Source organism: Microcaecilia unicolor, chromosome 4 (assembly GCF_901765095.1).
Source record: "Microcaecilia unicolor chromosome 4, aMicUni1.1, whole genome shotgun sequence".
In the NCBI taxonomy this organism is placed as follows: Eukaryota; Metazoa; Chordata; class Amphibia; order Gymnophiona; family Siphonopidae; genus Microcaecilia; species Microcaecilia unicolor.
The window spans coordinates 310,869,695-310,886,642 of record NC_044034.1 but is presented as its reverse complement, the minus strand read 5'-3'; the positions used below and the strand labels follow the sequence as shown (position 1 = coordinate 310,886,642).

Genomic DNA, 16,948 nt, shown 5'->3' with positions numbered 1-16,948 from the left:
TCCTGCAAGGATAAGTCCTGTTTACCAGGTCCACACCTGGATTTGAAGCGGCATTATCCAGGTAGTGTCAGGGTGGAACCTGGGCGGAGTTTCCACTTACAAAAATGGTCAGTGGAGATCTTCAATCCTACTACTACTACTATCTAGCATTTCTATAGCGCTACAAGGCGTACGCAGCGCTGCACAAACATAGAAGAACGACAGTCCCTGCTCAAAGAGCTTACAATCTAATAGACAAAAAATAAAGTAAGCAAATCAAATCAATTAATGTGTACAGGAAGGAGGAGAGGAGGGTAGGTGGAGGCGAGTGGTTACAAGTGGTTACGAGTCAAAAGCAATGTTAAAGAGGTGGGCTTTCAGTCTAGATTTAAAGGTGGCCAAGGATGGGGCAAGACGTAGGGGCTCAGGAAGTTTATTCCAGGCGTAGGGTGCAGCGAGACAGAAGGCGCGAAGTCTGGAGTTGGCAGTAGTGGAGAAGGGAACAGATAAGAAGGATTTATCCATGGAGCAGAGTGCACGGGAAGGGGTGTAGGGAGGACGAGTGTGGAGAGATACTGGGGAGCAGCAGAGTGAGTACATTTATAGGTTAATAGAAGACTTACTTGCCCAGATGAAGCTAAGCCAACATGCAGGCTGTCCTAAATGTAACCAACTACTTATCTAGATATCAGTCTGAATACCACCAGCACCCAGATAAGAACTGGCACCTAAGTTATACCCAGATATCCAAATACACGTGCCAAATATCCAGGTATGAAATATCCACGTTGGTCAGCGTTTAAATCAAACGCTGGCCCTCACAGCTGAATATTTCTTTTCCAAAAATCAACAGTGGCAGCAATTCCCAAAGGCTGCCCTACTGCTGGTACTAGCCTCCACTACAGCCCGCCTCTTGACATAATTTCCTGTTTCCTCAGAGGCAGAATGCAGTAGCAAAGAGGCCGGTGCAGTCAGCAGAGCGGCCTACAAGAATCGCTGCTGCCTTTTGGAAAAAAAAAAGAAATAAATTCAAGATAAATGTGGGGAATGTGGGGGGGGGGGGGGGGGGGAGGAGAGATGCTAGACTCGGCGCAGGGCAGGGCAGCATCTCATCCCTGCCTTGGCCGGCACATTGCCTTGGGCCACCCCTGATGTACCACCCTTTGTGGGGTTCAAGTTTGCGGTGCTATTAAAAAAATATTTAAAATAGACAGTGCAATTTAATACAAATAGTAAAACTAGAATCTTTTAAGCTGCGTGGAACACTGTTTGTCAGATATTCTAATTTTATTGGCATTATAAATACCAGCTGTTTTACAGAATTAGAAAAAAAACTTTAGTAAATTTTCATTTTTATGTATGAAATATGAACTGAAATGGCTTTTAAAAGTGCCCTTATGGCATGTAGCCTCTCTTTCCAGTTGACTTACCCTTTTTCCTGGCCTGAGCAATGACATCTGCAGCACTTTTTCCCATCACTTTAGTAATGTAGAGAGGGCAGTTGGTTTGATTGGCAATTGTAATGGCTCTGTTGACAGCCTCAGCCTCAACCTAAAAGGCCAAATAAACATACAAAGAGGAGACAATGTCATGAAGTAGGAAGTAAATGAAATCAAAAAGCATCGAGTAGTTTCAGAGTCAGAAAACTGGATTCTTTGACTGCTCTTGGCCAGGTTCCTACACTTAGATGCAAGGCCATGTATTATGCAAATGTACCATCATGGAAAGTAATGGCAATTATCATTATCACCACATTTTGGTAAATAAAACCATAGAAACAATTTAATGTATATATGATTATGGCTTTACAAAAAGCTAGCAATTACTGAAGTACATATGAGATGTGACATGAAAAGGCTCATTTTACACAGGTTGCTGAAATCAGGATGGAGACATACAGGTCAGGATGTGCTCACCCCCAATTCTTTTGTAAAATATGTACAAGGATGTTAAGGAGTGCACACATGGTGGGAGCAGCTATTTGCAAATATATATGTGCACAAAAAAAAGCAGCATCAACTCAGCTTCCACATAGAATTACCAGCACCATATTTACAGAACCGGTAATTTTCACAAATTCCAAGCAGAAGTGCCACCAATTACCTAGTGATGCCATAATTCTTTTTAATAAATGTGAAAGCAGAATTTTTTACACTGCAGGGAATTAAGGAGAATTACTCCCTTAATACCTCATGTAAAGCCCTGGCCAAAATGAACACTAAAATCTGTGTATGTTTCTGAGTAGATGCCTGATGGTGAAATTTGTTTGTATATACACAATTTTTGGCCCTCCCAAACCAAGTCCATACCATACCCCCTTGAAAATCTCTGCATGTAAAAATAACGCCTATCTGAAACTGCTATTTGCACGAGTATGTGATCTCCACATATAATTGCTGCTATGTACATGTGGAAATACTTTTAAAATGACATCCTTAAATGTCAGAGGAAGCAAAAATTGATACCATGATCTTAGTTCCAGTTTAGTAAGACCCAACTTTTAATTATTTGTAGGGGTGAAATACTCATTGAGAAAAAGGTCTTCATTAAACCAATAAAATTGATCTCTGAATGGAGACGAGAAGTGCTACAGTATATTTCAGGATAAATGCTGTTGATCCCAAGATTGCCGTGCTGACCTTATAAAAAAAAAAACCTTAATAGGCAAGAAATATTATATAAGGCTTTCCCTGTACCCATGATTTATCATTTAGTCACAACATGATGCAAACTATGGGGGTCTTTTACTAAAGCTTAGCTTGAGTTATCTGCAGCAGGGCCCATTTTATTCCTATGGGCCCTGCTGTAGATAATTTGAGCTAAGCTTTGGTAAAGGACCCCCTATAATTCCTGAGTAACAACTATGTATTAATCAAACATAAAAATCTGTGAGTAATAAAAAATTAGTAAATTAAAATATTAATGTGCCTTACTTGAAGCTACAACAAGAAACTGGGCATGAGACTTTCCTAAGAAGTTTTTACATGAAGTCCATCTGTAGCCTCATTAAAGTCTATCACTCAGGAAAATTTAGTTCACTGTCATTTATATCCCACCAATCCATGAAAAAAAGTCCTTCTCTCAGAATTCATACGTTCAGTCAGAAGCTGTATTTACAAATCGAGAACTCCTACATTCATGCAGTTGAGCAGTTCCCTGTACATTCAAATGCACTGCATTTATGATTGTTTTTCCCCAGCCACGAACTTCCTATGGGTAAACTACCTCAAGCAGTAGCATTGGCTTCATTACAGGCAGGTACAACAGTCAATTTTGGTGGTATCCAAGAAAATAGCCAATAAGAAATAAAAATCAAGGGGTTTCAAAATGAAACGGTCCCAAAGGAAGTTAATTATGCTGATACTGCTAAATGGAAAACTTCCCCACTCCAAACAGCTCCCTGAATAGACCTATGGTTTGCTGTAGTGAAACAAGTCATAGCAGCACAAAAGCATCTATGAACTATTTCGCTCTCTCTTACACATCAATGACTCTGGCCATTGCTTCACTGAACATAATATAAATATAACTGCCTCATGCCTTAACTTCTAGCAAAACTATATGTGGAACTATCAGCAAAATCTTGATACCATGGAGTTTATACATCCACACACGTGTACTATTGTAATTCTTAATATCCACTATGCTCACCACTGGATTACACTAGACAGCAGTTCTGCACAACACAAAAAGTAATTGTGCATTTATACTCAAACCTTATCATGGGAAATGGATATCGGCAGCATCTCAAGAATAACATGACATATAACACACTGGTTTCCTTTTCAAGCTCACAAACTGGAAGACAGCCTATTCATTTGGAATATAAGCCATTCTAGTGACATTTGGTTTTGACAACCCATTCTAAAATTACTCCACAGCTAAAAGATTTGTTATAACAAACGTTTGTTCAGTAGTATCTCACAGCAGTTTACATCATAAGTACAGAGCAAACCACTGGGGATCTTGAGATCAACAAGACTTCTATCATACGTGCAATTAATGCTCTGGAGACCTATGTTAGCTGTTCCAGCTCCCTGCTGATGAGCGATCGGGAGAGAACAAGACGCAGCAGCACAGGTCTTCAGAGTTTCTACCTCAGTGTGACAACCAATGTCTTTCTGGATCTCCAATAAGTGACACTGTTCCCAGGCCACAGACTGGCACAAGAACAACAGGAAAAAAAATTCACATAAAAAAATTAATGTGTCTTCTGAAGAGAGATTACTGTGCTTTTTCTAATATTCTGCATTCCAAGCTTATCAGTGCTATCCAGTTCAATTCCCACTACGAATCTGTGTGACCCTGGGCAAGGCACTTAAACCTCCACTGCCACAGATACAAAAAAAAAACCTTTTGAGCCCAGGGACAGAGAAAGTACCTGTATTTAATATGTAAAGAATTTTGGTTATACTACAGAAAGGTGGTATATCAAATGCACTACCCCATACTTGTTCCCATACCCAGTATGGGTGCTGTCAGGTTCTATTTTTTTGCTCTGACTGCAGCTGCTTTCTGCTGCTCTCTAGAAGCTGCTACACTAGCAGAATCTGGTGGGAGAGGCACCTCGGATGGTGCTCCCCTGGCTACCTTTAGATTCCATTTGCTGCTTGAAGTGGGCAGAGAATTCTATCCTCGACTTGACTATGGAACTGTGGCTTGTGGCTTAAAGTTCGTATAAAACATTTGAAAAATAGGGCCTATTTTTCTGCCACCTCCATCTGCTATGCGGAAGGATTCATCCCAGGCCACCAGGATAACACTTACACAAGATGGATGGGCAGTGGCCAACTTACCTTAGGCCAACTGCTTGAGAATGAAGGGTTACTTCCCTTTTGATGAGCTGCAAGAATAATGTGGTCTTTGACACAGAAATGTTTTTTAAAATAGACAGGTGCAGACTTTATCTGCCGCACAGCCTGGTCAGAGCTCCTGTTGGAGGAAATCCTTCTAGAACAGACAGTGCAGAGAGGCAGGGGCAGAGGGATTTTCAATAGATTTTTATTGAGCTCTATTGCTCCAAATTCCTGTACCAATTTTTTACAAAATGTAAGTACATAAGTGTTGCCATACTGGGACAGACCGAAGGTCCATCAAGCCCAGCATTCTGCTTCCAACAGTGGCCAATCCAGGTCACAAGTACTTAGCAAGATTCCAAAACAATACATTTTATGCTGCTTATTCCAGGTGCTGTGGAAGACTTGCAGCTCATCTGCATATCCTTTACAGCCTTCTCCGGAGTGACTCCTAGGTCCACTCTGATCCACTCAGGGCCTCCGCTCTAGGTGCCCAGCGCTCCTACCAGGTACTGTGGAGTACTTGCAGCCTTTCTGCATATCCTCACAGCTGTATCCGGGTGACTCCCAGGTCCATCCCGATCTTCCCAGGGCCCTCGCTCCAGGTGCCCAGGGTTTCCAGGTGCTTTTTGGCTAGTTTGTGCAGCACTGCGTATGCTTTGTAGCGTTATAGAAATGCTAAATAGTAGTAGTAGTAGGATCAGGCGACCCTCAGGGGGAGGAATGCTGGCTTCGGCCTAACCCCTGGTAAACCTTTCCTTGGCTGAGAGGTGCCCAGCTCTACCACCGGCTGCCTTTCAGGTGCTGGGGAGGACTTGCAGCTCATCTGCTTATCCTTTACAGCCTTCTCTGGGGTGACACCAAGGTCCACTCCAATCCACTCAGGGCTCCTGCTCTAGGTGCCACACGCCAGGGCATTTTCCCTTTACATTTATTTTTCTCCCAGTTACTACTTATGGCTCCAGTACACTTTTTCTTCTTGGTACTGTCCCTTCCTAATCTGTTTCTCCATCTGAAACCACTGTACACTGCAGGAACACATTGCCAACCCTCTGTATTCATCATCTCACCATCTCTTTTTTCCTCTTCCTTTTTCTCAGCTCTCAACCTTCAACACTTCCTTCCTTCCTTCCTTCCTTCCTTCCATTCATCCATCTCCTTTCTATCTGAGTACATCTCACCTTCATCGCTGTCGTCATATCTCTCCTACTCTTCTTCGTACTCTCTTGCTCCTTCTCCTGCTCTCCGCTGGGGACATTAATCCCAATCCTGGTCCTCCATATCAGCTCTCATCCTATTTGTGCAGGTCACACCGTGATATCTCCAATCTAATTTCTGTTCCTCTCCTCCCCCCTTCTTCCCTGCCTTTCTCTTGCGCTCTGTGGAATGCCCGCTCTGTCTGTAACAAATTTTCCTACATCCATGACCTCTTTATCTCTCATACTCTCCATCTGCTTGCCCTAACTGAAACTTGGCTTTACCCTGAAGACTCTGCTTCAGTCGCGGCCCTATGCCATGGAGGTTATCATTTCTCCCATACTCCTCGCCCGGTTGGCCACAGAGGTGGTGTCGGGTTACTACTTTCACCCTCTTGTAGATTTCAACCTCTTCTTCCACCTCAGTCTGTTTTTCTTCTTTCAAGTCTACTCCATCCGTCTATTTGCTCCTCTGCCTCTCCGAGTAGCAGTCATTTATCGACCCCCCCTGATAAGTCCCTTTCTTCCTTTCTCACTGACTTTGATGCCTGGCTTTCCTTCTTTCTTGAATCTTCATCTCCTTCCCTCATTCTTGCGGATTTTAATATTCATGCTAATGATCCCTCTGACTCTTATGCTTCTCAGTTTCTTGCTTTAACATCCTCTTTCAATCTTCAACTGTGCTCCACTGCCCCCACTCACCAGAATGGCCACTGTCTTGATCTTATCCTCTTCTCAAACTGCTCACTCTCCAGTATCTGTGCCTCAACTCTTCCCCCTCTCTGACCATCATCTGATAACTTTCACACTTAAACACCCTCCTCCCCAGTCCCGTCCAATCTTAACCAATACATTTAGGAATCATCAGGCTATTGACCCTTCTACTCTGTCCTCCAGTGTTTCAAATCTCTTCTCTACCACTATGTTATCCAAGTCTGTCAATGAGGCTGTATCTTCCTATAATACTATTCTCTACTCTGCTCTGGATACTCTCGCTCCTCCCATTCCCCGTTCTGTAAAACCTACCAAACCCCAGCCTTGGCTGACCTCTAGAATCCGTTACCTATGTTCCTGTGCCCACTCTGCCGAACGCCTTTGGCTGAAATCCCATGCCCATGCTGACTTCATACATTTCAAATTCTTGCTGACCTCCTTCCAGTCTGCTCTTTTACTTGCCAAATAGGACTATTATATCCAGTTGACAAATTATCTTGGCTCAAACCCTCGACATCTCTGCCACACTGAACTCTCTCCTCAAAGTGCCTTCACCTCCAACTCCCCATTCACTTTCCCCCCCCCCCCCCAACTCTGGCTGAGTACTTTCATGATAAAGTTCACAAGATTAAACTTGAATGCTCAACCTTCCCTTAGTCCATTCTCTCAAAACTCCAACCCCTGCCTCTTTTTCTTCCTTTTCTTAAATCACTGAAGAGGAAACTACACATCTTATTTCCTCCTCAAAACTAACTACCTGTTCCTCTGATCCTATTCCCACCCATCTACTTAACACTATCTCTCCTACTGTCATCCCTTTTATCTGTCATATCCTCAATCTTTCACTTTCCAATGCAACTGTTCCTGATGCCTTCAAACATGCTGTAGTCACACCACTCCTTAAAAAACCTTCATTGGACCCTACCTGTCCTTCCAACTATCGCCCCATATCCCTCCTCCCTTTCCTATCCAAGATACTTGAACGTACTGTTCACCGCCGTTGCCTTGACTTTCTTTCATCTCAAGCTATTCTTGATCCACTACAATCTGGCTTTCACCCCCCTTCATTCAACTGAAACAGCGCTTGCTAAAGTCTCCAATGATCTGTTCCTGGCCAGATCCAAAAGTCTCTATTCTATCCTCATCCTTCTCGATCTGCTGCTTTTACTGTTGATCACAGCCTACTCCTTGATATGCTGTCCTCACTTGGATTTCAGGACTCTGTTCTTTCTTGGTTTTCTTCTTATCTCTCCCAGCGTACCTTTAGTGTATACTCTAGTGGATCCTCCTCTACTTCTATCCCACTGTCAGTTGGTGTATCTCAGGGATCTGTCCTGGACCTCTACTTTTCTACATCTATACTTCTTCCCTTGGTACTCTGATCTCATCCCATAGTTTTCAGTATCATCTTTACGCTGATGACTCCCAGATCTACCTCCACACCAGAAATCTCAGCCGAAATCCAGGCCAAAGCATCAGCCTGCCTGTCTGTCTGACATTGCTGCCTGGATGTCTCAGCGCCATCTGAAACTAAACATGACCAAGACTGAGCTTCTTATCTTTTCCCCTAAACCAACCTCTCCTCCTCCCCCATTCTCTATTTCTGTGGATAACACTCTCATCCTTCCTGTCTCATCAGCTCATAACCTTGGGGTCATCTTCGACTCGTCCATCTCCTTCTCTGCACATATTCAGCAGACTGCTAAAACCTGTTGTTTCTTTCTCTATAATATCACCAAAATTTGCCCTTTCCTTTCTGAGCACACTACCAGAACCCTCATCCACACTCTTATCACCTCTTGCTTAGACTATTGCAACTTGCTTCTCACAGGTCTCCCACTTAGCCATCTGTCTCCTCTTCAATCTGTTCAAAATTCTGCTGCATGACTAATATTCCACCAGTGTCGTTATGCTCCTATTAGCCCTCTCCTCGTCACTTCACTAGCTTCCTATCCGTTTCCGCATACAGTTCAAACTCCTCTTATTGACCTATATGTGCATTCACTCTGCAGCTCCTCAGTACCTCTCCACTCTCATCTCTCCCTACATTCCTCCCCGGGAACTCCGTTCACTGGGTAAATCTCTCTTATCTGCACCCTTCTCCTGCACTACTAACTCCAGACTCTGTTCCTCTTATCTTGCTGCACCATATGCCTGGAATAGACTTCCTGAGCCGGTACGTCAAGCTCCATCTCTGGCCGTCTTCAAATCTAAGCTAAAAGCCCACCTTTTTGATGCTGCTTTTAACTTCTACATAAGTAATGCCATACTGGGAAAAGACCAAAGGTCCATCGAGCCCAGCATCCTGTCCCCGACAGCGGCCAATCCAGGTCAAGGGCACCTGACAAGCTACCCAAACGTACAAACATTTTATACAAGTTATTCCCAAAATTGTGGATTTTTCCCAAGTCCATTTAGTAGCGGTCTATGGACTTGTCCTTTAGGAAACCATCCAACCCCTTTTTAAACTCTGCCAAGCTAAACGCCTTCACTACGTTCTCCGGCAACAAATTCCAGAGTTTAATTACGTGTTGGGTGAAGAAAACTTTTCTCCTATTTGTTTTAAATTTACTACACTTGTTCAGAACCCTTATTTTATCATCCTCACTTTAATATTCCCGTATCTCTTGTTTGTCCTGTTTGTCTGTCCTAATTAGATTGTAAGCTCTGTGTACATCTAGTAGCGCTATAGAAATGATAAGTAGTAGTAGTAGCAGCAGAAATAAGCAGTGGATTTTCCCCAAGTCTATTTTAATAATGGCTTATGGACTTTTCTTTTAGGAATAATATCCAAATTTTTAAACCTAGCTAAGCAAACTGCTTTTATCACATTCTCTGGCAACAAATTCCAGAGTTTAATTACATGTTGAGTGAAAAAATATTTTTGCCGATTTGTTTTAAACGACATGGGAATCCATATTGGGATGTGAATTTGAGGTTGAGCTTGTGAAAAACATGTTAATTCATTATTGCGTGTTTCCATAGCTTCCAATATGGTGAAGAATGGATATAAAATGCTATATCAATGGTATTATAGCCCTGCTTATCTGCAATCCATCTACGAGCAAGGTAGCGATTTGTGCTGACGTGGTTGCGGGACACAAGAAACCTTTTTGGACATCTGATGGTCATGCCCCATTGATCAATTTTTTGGGGGACCAGGCTATGCAATTAGCATCGGACATTTTAGGTCTGACTCCCTAAAACAGCTGCAGGTTGCCTACTTAATTTTGGTCCCGCGTGTTAAGAGGAAGTTGGTCCATATCATTGTTACAGCTGAACGTCTATTATTGGCCTTCTCTTGGAAGGCGGGCGATCAGCCTTCTGGTCGCACTGCATTACTGTCCAAATTGAACTATGTGCATTTGATGTCTACATTAACAGCAAACGACAGGAATAAACTCTTATCTTTTCATCATATTTGGAACCAGTGGCGTATCCAGTATGGGGCCATGGGGGCCTGGGCCCCTGTAGATTTGCCCCTGGACCCTCCTGCCGACGACCCTCTCAACTCCCCCTCCCGCCGCCAACCCGCCGTCGCCTACCTTTGCTGGCGGGGGACCCCAACCCCCGCCAGCCGAGCAGAGGTCATTTTCTTCCTAATCCCGCACAAGGACGTCAGACTCACAGAAACAGAACAAAGCCTTATATTTCTGGGGTGACCAGATGACCACTGGAGGGAATCAGGGATGACCTCCCCTTTCTCTCCCAGTGGTCACTAACCCCCTCCCACCCACCAAAATGTGTGGTGAAGAACATTACTTGCCAGTCTCTATGCCAGCCTCAGATATCATATTCAGGTCCATGACAGCAGTATGCAGGTCCCTGGAATAGTTTAGTGCACTTCAGACAGGTGGACCCAGACCCATACCCCCACTACCTGTTACATAAGTACATAAGTATTGCCATACTGGGAAAGACCAAAGGTCCATCAAGCCCAGCATCCTGTTTCCAACAGTGGTCAATCCAGGTCACAAATACCTGGCAAGATCCCAAAAAAGTACAAAACATTCTATACTGTTTATCCCAGAAATAGTGGATTTTCCCCAAGTCCATTTAATAACGGTCTATGGACTTTTTCTTTAGGAAGCCGTCCAAACCTTTTTTAAACTCCTCTAAGCTAACCGTCTTTACCACATTCTCTGGCAACGAATTCCAAAGTGAAGAAAAATTTTCTCCGATTGGTTTTAAATTTACTACATTGTAGCTTCATCGCATGCCCCCTAGTCCTAGCATTTTTGGAAAGCATAAACAAACGCTTCACATCTACCCGTTCCACGCCACTCATTATTTTATAAACCTCTATCATATCTCCCCTCAGCCCCCTTTTCTCCAAGCTGAAGAGCCCTAGCCGCTTTAGCCTTTCTTCACCTTCTCCACCTTTTCTAATTCCACTATATCTTTTTTGAGATACGGCGACCTGAACTGAACACAATATTCGAGGTGCGGTTGCACCATGATGCGATAAAAAGGCATTATAACATCCTCATTTTTGTTTTCCAATCCTTTCCTAACACCACCTAACATTCTATTTGCTTTCTTAGCCGCAGCAGCACACTGAACAGTATGGAGTGTTGCCACAGTTTGGGTTTCTGCCAGGTACTTGTGATCTGGCTTGGCCACTGTTTAGAAAACAGAATACTGGGCTTGATGGACCATTGGTCTGACCCAGTATGGCTACTCCTATGTTCTTAAGGTATTTTGGCAGCAGCAACTTCAGCACTTACTATGAACTGTTAGTGAGCACATTCTTCAACAATAGGTTGGTTCTGTGCACTGATCCAAAATTCCTTCCTAAGGTGGTATCAGATTTCTAGCTTAATCAGTCAATCGTCCTGCCAACATTTTACCCTCGGTCATATGCACAGAAAGTGAATGCGTCTTGCACACTTTGGACTGGCAGAAGGCTTTAACAGTAACAAGCCCTACAAAAAAGGAAAACTAAAGTCTGAGCAGAAGTAGATTTACCTGCTATACAGCGATAAGCATCACCTGTGCTAAGGTGAACCCTAACAGCAGCAGGTTTTCAAATCTGACCCAGAAAGATGTAGAAAGGTACTCAAGCTATTTTTGTGTGAGGCAGGAAAAGGTATCTAATGCTTTTCCATCACACCAGACAGAAAAGCACTTCCATGGCTGTCTAATAGAATACCCCCTGAAGCCAAAATGTTTCAGATTCTATCAGGTAGGTGCAGAGCAGTTAAGGTTAGCCTCTCACAATCCATGCTGTGAGAATGAGGTACCTGATACTAGGATAAAATAGCATTTCCTGAGCCTGCATGATCAGCACTGAGAAATAACCCAGTATGATGGGGGAGTTTTTATTGAAAGTTCCAGAACAGGGAAGCACACTTGTGCAAATGTGCTAAGAATTGTGTCTCCCCTGCAAAAGAACCTGCCCCTGAGACACTGCAGGGAATCAAGTATTTCAGCAACATGCAATTTATCATACTGTACTATATGCCCCTACCTTACTTGACCCTTTTTCTAATTGTATTTGTTTAATACCTACCGTACTTGGCGTTCACCATTACGGTATTTTGTAAGCCACATTGAGCCTGCTAATATGTGGGAATATGCGGCATACAAATGTTACAAATAAATAAATAATACAAAACTGAATTAATACTACATACACACTCACCTCTTCGGGCCGGCTCAGTACGTGCCCCTCTGGACCAGTGATTCCCTGTTCCAAGATCCTCTGCTGCTCCTAATGCCAAAAAAGGAGGACAATGGATCACGTAATAAGTTTAATGCCGTATTTTAGTTCTTACTTCGCTGACTGCAAATCTTTAAAAGGTAGTACAAAAGAAAACCAAACAATGTGCAAGTTGCAAAGAGAGCCCAAAGAAGTGAAAGTTCAGCCTCTGCTGTACTAACAGAAGAACTAAATCAATGTACAAAACATTCTGCACACAGATGTACTCAAGAAAGCGAGCATGCCAGATATAGAGAGATGTAAATGGCAGTTCTTTTCACATACAGACAAAACACACATTCTTATAATCACATGAACCTTCATCTGCAAGACCCAGATGTCATTAAACTTTGTGCCATGCAGACTTCAAGAGATCTTATGAGAGTTGTGTAATATGATGGTAAGATACAGATCTTGCCCCTTAATATTTCCCAATTGTTTTCTGTTGAATTCTTACCTCTGCTATGATGTCGCCATTTTCAGCATGAACTTGTCCGATTGCACCAATATCACGGATCACACTGAGGACTTCATATATCTGAGAGGGAAAAGCAACTATTCATTCCACCCCTACATGAACATCCTTCCACTTGCCCAGAAAATCCTCTTACAATATATGTGGCACTGTAAGTAGTAACAAAAGCATCCATCCTACCATACCAAAATGTGCTGCCCTATACCTGCAGTTCCAAATACTCAACTTTTCCCAAGAAATGGCATGCTTGAAATTCATACATGAAATTCTCTCTTCAAATGTGTAACTGGAAACCTTACCACACAATGAGTTAGCAAGAGAAAAACAAATCTAAAAGCTCTCCTACCTGTGAATCAGTCAGCTGAAAATGATCTTTGAAGGCCATATAAACCAAGAAAGAGTTCACACCTAGGAGAATAAGGATAGAAAACAAAGTCTTGGAAACATGATCACAGCTTTCAGAAAGGCCAGAATTCTACTGTTAGTGACCACCAGCAAATATAACACCCTCTTCCCCACCTTCAGAGGATTCCCTTTACCCAGCACATTGCACAAGAACAAAGTACGTGCAAGTAGCATTTTGTTTGAAACGCAGTATGTGCCAACGAGTCATTAGTCATAGGTAGGGTTACCATATTTGCCCTGACAAAAAAAAAAAAAAAAAAAGGACACCAATAGCCATGCCCCATACCCACCCCTTCCAGAAGTCTTGCGAGACCACCGCTTGAAGTGTCGGCAGCCATTTTGAAGCGGCACCAGTAGCAAGCGGGAGACTTGTCCTCTTTTTGAGGACACTGGGGGACGTCCTGGTGGGAGATTCTAGCCTTCCTGTTTGCCCACAAACCCGAACAAACAGGCAGGCTGGCAAAACCCACCCAGACGTCCCCCAGTGTCCTCAAAAAAAAAGGACATGTCCGAGTAAAACTTTTTTCTGCTCCAACCTTCCCAGACAGGCAGCTAGCAAGAACAAGAGGTAAGCAGCTGGGGAAGGGAGCAAACCATTGTTTTCTTTTCTGCAGCATCTTCTCCAAAGAAAGGAGAGGCTACAAAAAAGGAGAAGAACCAACTGCTTTCTGCTGTGTCCACTTCAGTTTCATCCCCCCCTCCCTATGTCCCCTCCTTTGAACAGCATACACTAGGGGAAGAGACCAGGAGCAGAACCACTGGAGCATACAGACACAACCTGCGATTCCTTGGTTCAGGTATCAATTGAGACCAGAGTGGGAAAGAGGAGAGTACAGGGAGGAAGGGGCAGCTAAAGCCAATCTGCTGTCTGAGGTAAGGGATAAGATGGTGTTTCCCCCCCCCCCCCCCCCCCCTTCAGAGCTACAATCATATTTATATATTATATACACACTAGGAAAAAATGCCCGTTTCAGAACGCAATGAAACAGGCGCTAGCAAGGGGCCCCCTCCCTCCGTCCCTCCGAGGTACTTGCCTTGTTCGCCACAGTTTCCGTTTCGGCCGTCGAGTGTCATAGCTCCGCCCTCGACGTCATGACGTTTTGACGCGAGGGCGGTGCAGACACTCCAGGGCACACCGGATATCTCGGGCGCCTCAACTTCCGTGGAGGCTTCAGAACGTTGGGGTTGCCTTTTATATAGAGAGATATTATATACACATAAAACCAAAGTCAGACAACCTAATGGAGTAAAGCAACACACAAAAGAAAAATGTCCTGTTCTTTCCACCAGGGTTGAGTCCTCTGGTGCTGGCAGATGCCAGGACCTTGCTGCACACCTCCGAGGCCTGGGGTGAGGAGTACAAGTACTCACAGACTGTACTTAATTATTCATTCACATGGGTATTATTATTCATTCATATGGGTATTCCCAGATCAGCCAATAAAAAACTCTCCCAACAAGAAGTACAGTGCAGAAGTAGAATATTTCACTTTACAACTCAACATACAAACTCTGGTATCAAATCAGGGATAGCAATACAAATTCCCTCTACCCACCAAACATTGTGTGATGTAAGACAAAACCTTGCAAATAGACCTTCAGAAGCTTACCGTACCATACTAGCACCAAGTTAAGAACTCAAACTGCACCAACCCCACCTATGAAGAGTTAGCATTGCAAATTTTCTAGAGTACCAGCACCCCTCCAGGGATCAATGGTGTGGGTCTTTTATTAAGCATAGGGGGTGACGAGCTCTTTTCTAGCTAGAAAAGATGGACCACTACAGATTCTTGTACGAACCTAAATATCAATTGAATCCCTCATCCCTGTTGCACAAGGAAAACACAGGCCATCATGTAGCAAAGAGAGAGAGAGAGATTACAAACTAGAAACATAATGAAGACAAAAAAAAAGGAAAAGAAAAGAAATCCGACCTGTGAGCAGTGAAATCCTAGAGAAACAGAGATGCATTTCCTTTAATATGGAACAAAACACAAGACGTTCTCTCTAAATATCAAAAATAAATTTGTATGCTTGTTTTGTGGCCATTTTAGTTTTCCAGTCGAGTTGGTCCTGGTCCCTCTTTACTACTTCCTTTCATTGCTTTTCTCCAAATCCCTTTCCAGGATCTCATTTCCATTTCTTCAAACTGATCCTTCTATTTTACTGTCATCTCCATCTCTCTCATCTCCCTTTTTATGAACCTCCCCTCAAAATCTTTTTCCAGCCTCCCTCCACCCACTTTTTTTTTTATAGCTCCCTCACCCCCTACCTAATGTGTACAGCGCTGTGTACATCTAGTAGCGATATAGAAATGATTATAAGTAGTAGTAGTAGCAGCAAATTAGCACCTAGATTCCATTATAGAATCCAAGCATAACCTGGTATCAGCACGCCTAATATTTAGGCACCTGCAGTTATACCAGCCATAGAGCTGATGTAAGTTTGGACACCTGAGACAGGGATGCACGTAACTTGCAGTATTCTGTAAGTTATGCACTAAAGTGGAAGCCCCGCCTATGTCCCACCCATGTGTCTGTCCCCTTGCAAATATGTGCTATGTAAGTTAAGCAGACATTTGCAGAATAGCACTTACACAGGTTTATGTATTCTAAACATTTACACCCATAACACATGCACAAATATGAATACCCAGTTTAGAGAATTGCCCTTTTTATGTTATACTTGACATGGAAATTTTTGCAGTGTACAGTGGGTACAGATGCTTGCCTTAGCATTAAAGTTTCTTCTGACAACAAGAACTTACCGTGATCCTTAACCAATGCCTCCATCTCCTCTTGGACGCCTTTATGCCACTCCGTGATGTCCACGTGTAGGGAGTAATCACAGCAGGATTTGCTGTCTGCCCATTCTCTCCACTGATCAAATGCAACAAGCAAGCTGGTCCCAGGCTCTGGAACCACATGATCAACTGTAAAAACAATAACAAAATCCCATGGGAATCAGAGTGCTAAGACCGTGATCTACTTTCTGTGCCTGAAGGTCTTAAGTCAACTACAAAATATCTCCAGCAAGTCTCTATAAGTAGGTTCTGACTTCTAACACTTAACTGCACTTAACTGGTTAGCTATTTCTAGTTTGCATTTAAAGAAAAACTGTGCAATCTAATTACAGGCCAAAGAGAAAGGTGGTGGTAGGAGCATGAAGTGCAGTGACTAGGATCTGTTGCATAAAAAAATGAGAAAAGTAGACACTTTGAACAACTCTCCGTTAATTGCAAATGATTCCCAGAACCAGTCAAACAGATCATTTCATTAATAAAACTGTAGACTATTATGTCCTAAGATTCCAAAAAAACTTATCAGGAAACGTTTTGTGTACTATTCAAATGAAAGCACAGAAAGCAAACACAACATTAAAACAGATTTCTAAGATACATCCCAGAAAATGGGGACATTTATAAAGTGTTTAAATTTTTGCCTCTAATATTTAAGATCATTAAGATTTGTGAGGAATCAACAGACAAGTGTTTGCGTTCCCAAGTGTATTAATCATCTTGGTATTTTTCAGAAGAGCTTCCCCTCTCTGATTTCCTCACAGATTTCAGAGGCCAGCTGTATTCTTTGGTACTCGGTCCTGTTTCTTGCAACTCACACAATATACTTGAGAGATGTGCAATCGCTGGAGCCTCCTCTGCAGCACCAAATTCATGAGAAGCACT

General features: G+C 43.0%; 1 protein-coding gene across 3 annotated transcripts in view; it reads right to left on the bottom strand.

Moving 5' to 3' along the window:
- Positions 1 to 16,948, bottom strand: part of DPYSL2 (dihydropyrimidinase like 2) — a 111,107-nt gene that overhangs the window by 17,789 nt on the left and 76,370 nt on the right. For all 3 annotated transcript variants that reach the window (XM_030201839.1, XM_030201837.1, XM_030201838.1), the window contains exons 4-8: positions 16,034 to 16,198; positions 13,208 to 13,269; positions 12,844 to 12,924; positions 12,330 to 12,398; positions 1,410 to 1,530 (exon numbers count right to left, since the gene is read on the bottom strand). In XM_030201839.1, coding sequence (XP_030057699.1) covers positions 1,410 to 1,530; positions 12,330 to 12,398; positions 12,844 to 12,924; positions 13,208 to 13,269; positions 16,034 to 16,198 — 498 coding nt within the window. The remainder of the gene's footprint in view (positions 1 to 1,409; positions 1,531 to 12,329; positions 12,399 to 12,843; positions 12,925 to 13,207; positions 13,270 to 16,033; positions 16,199 to 16,948) is intronic.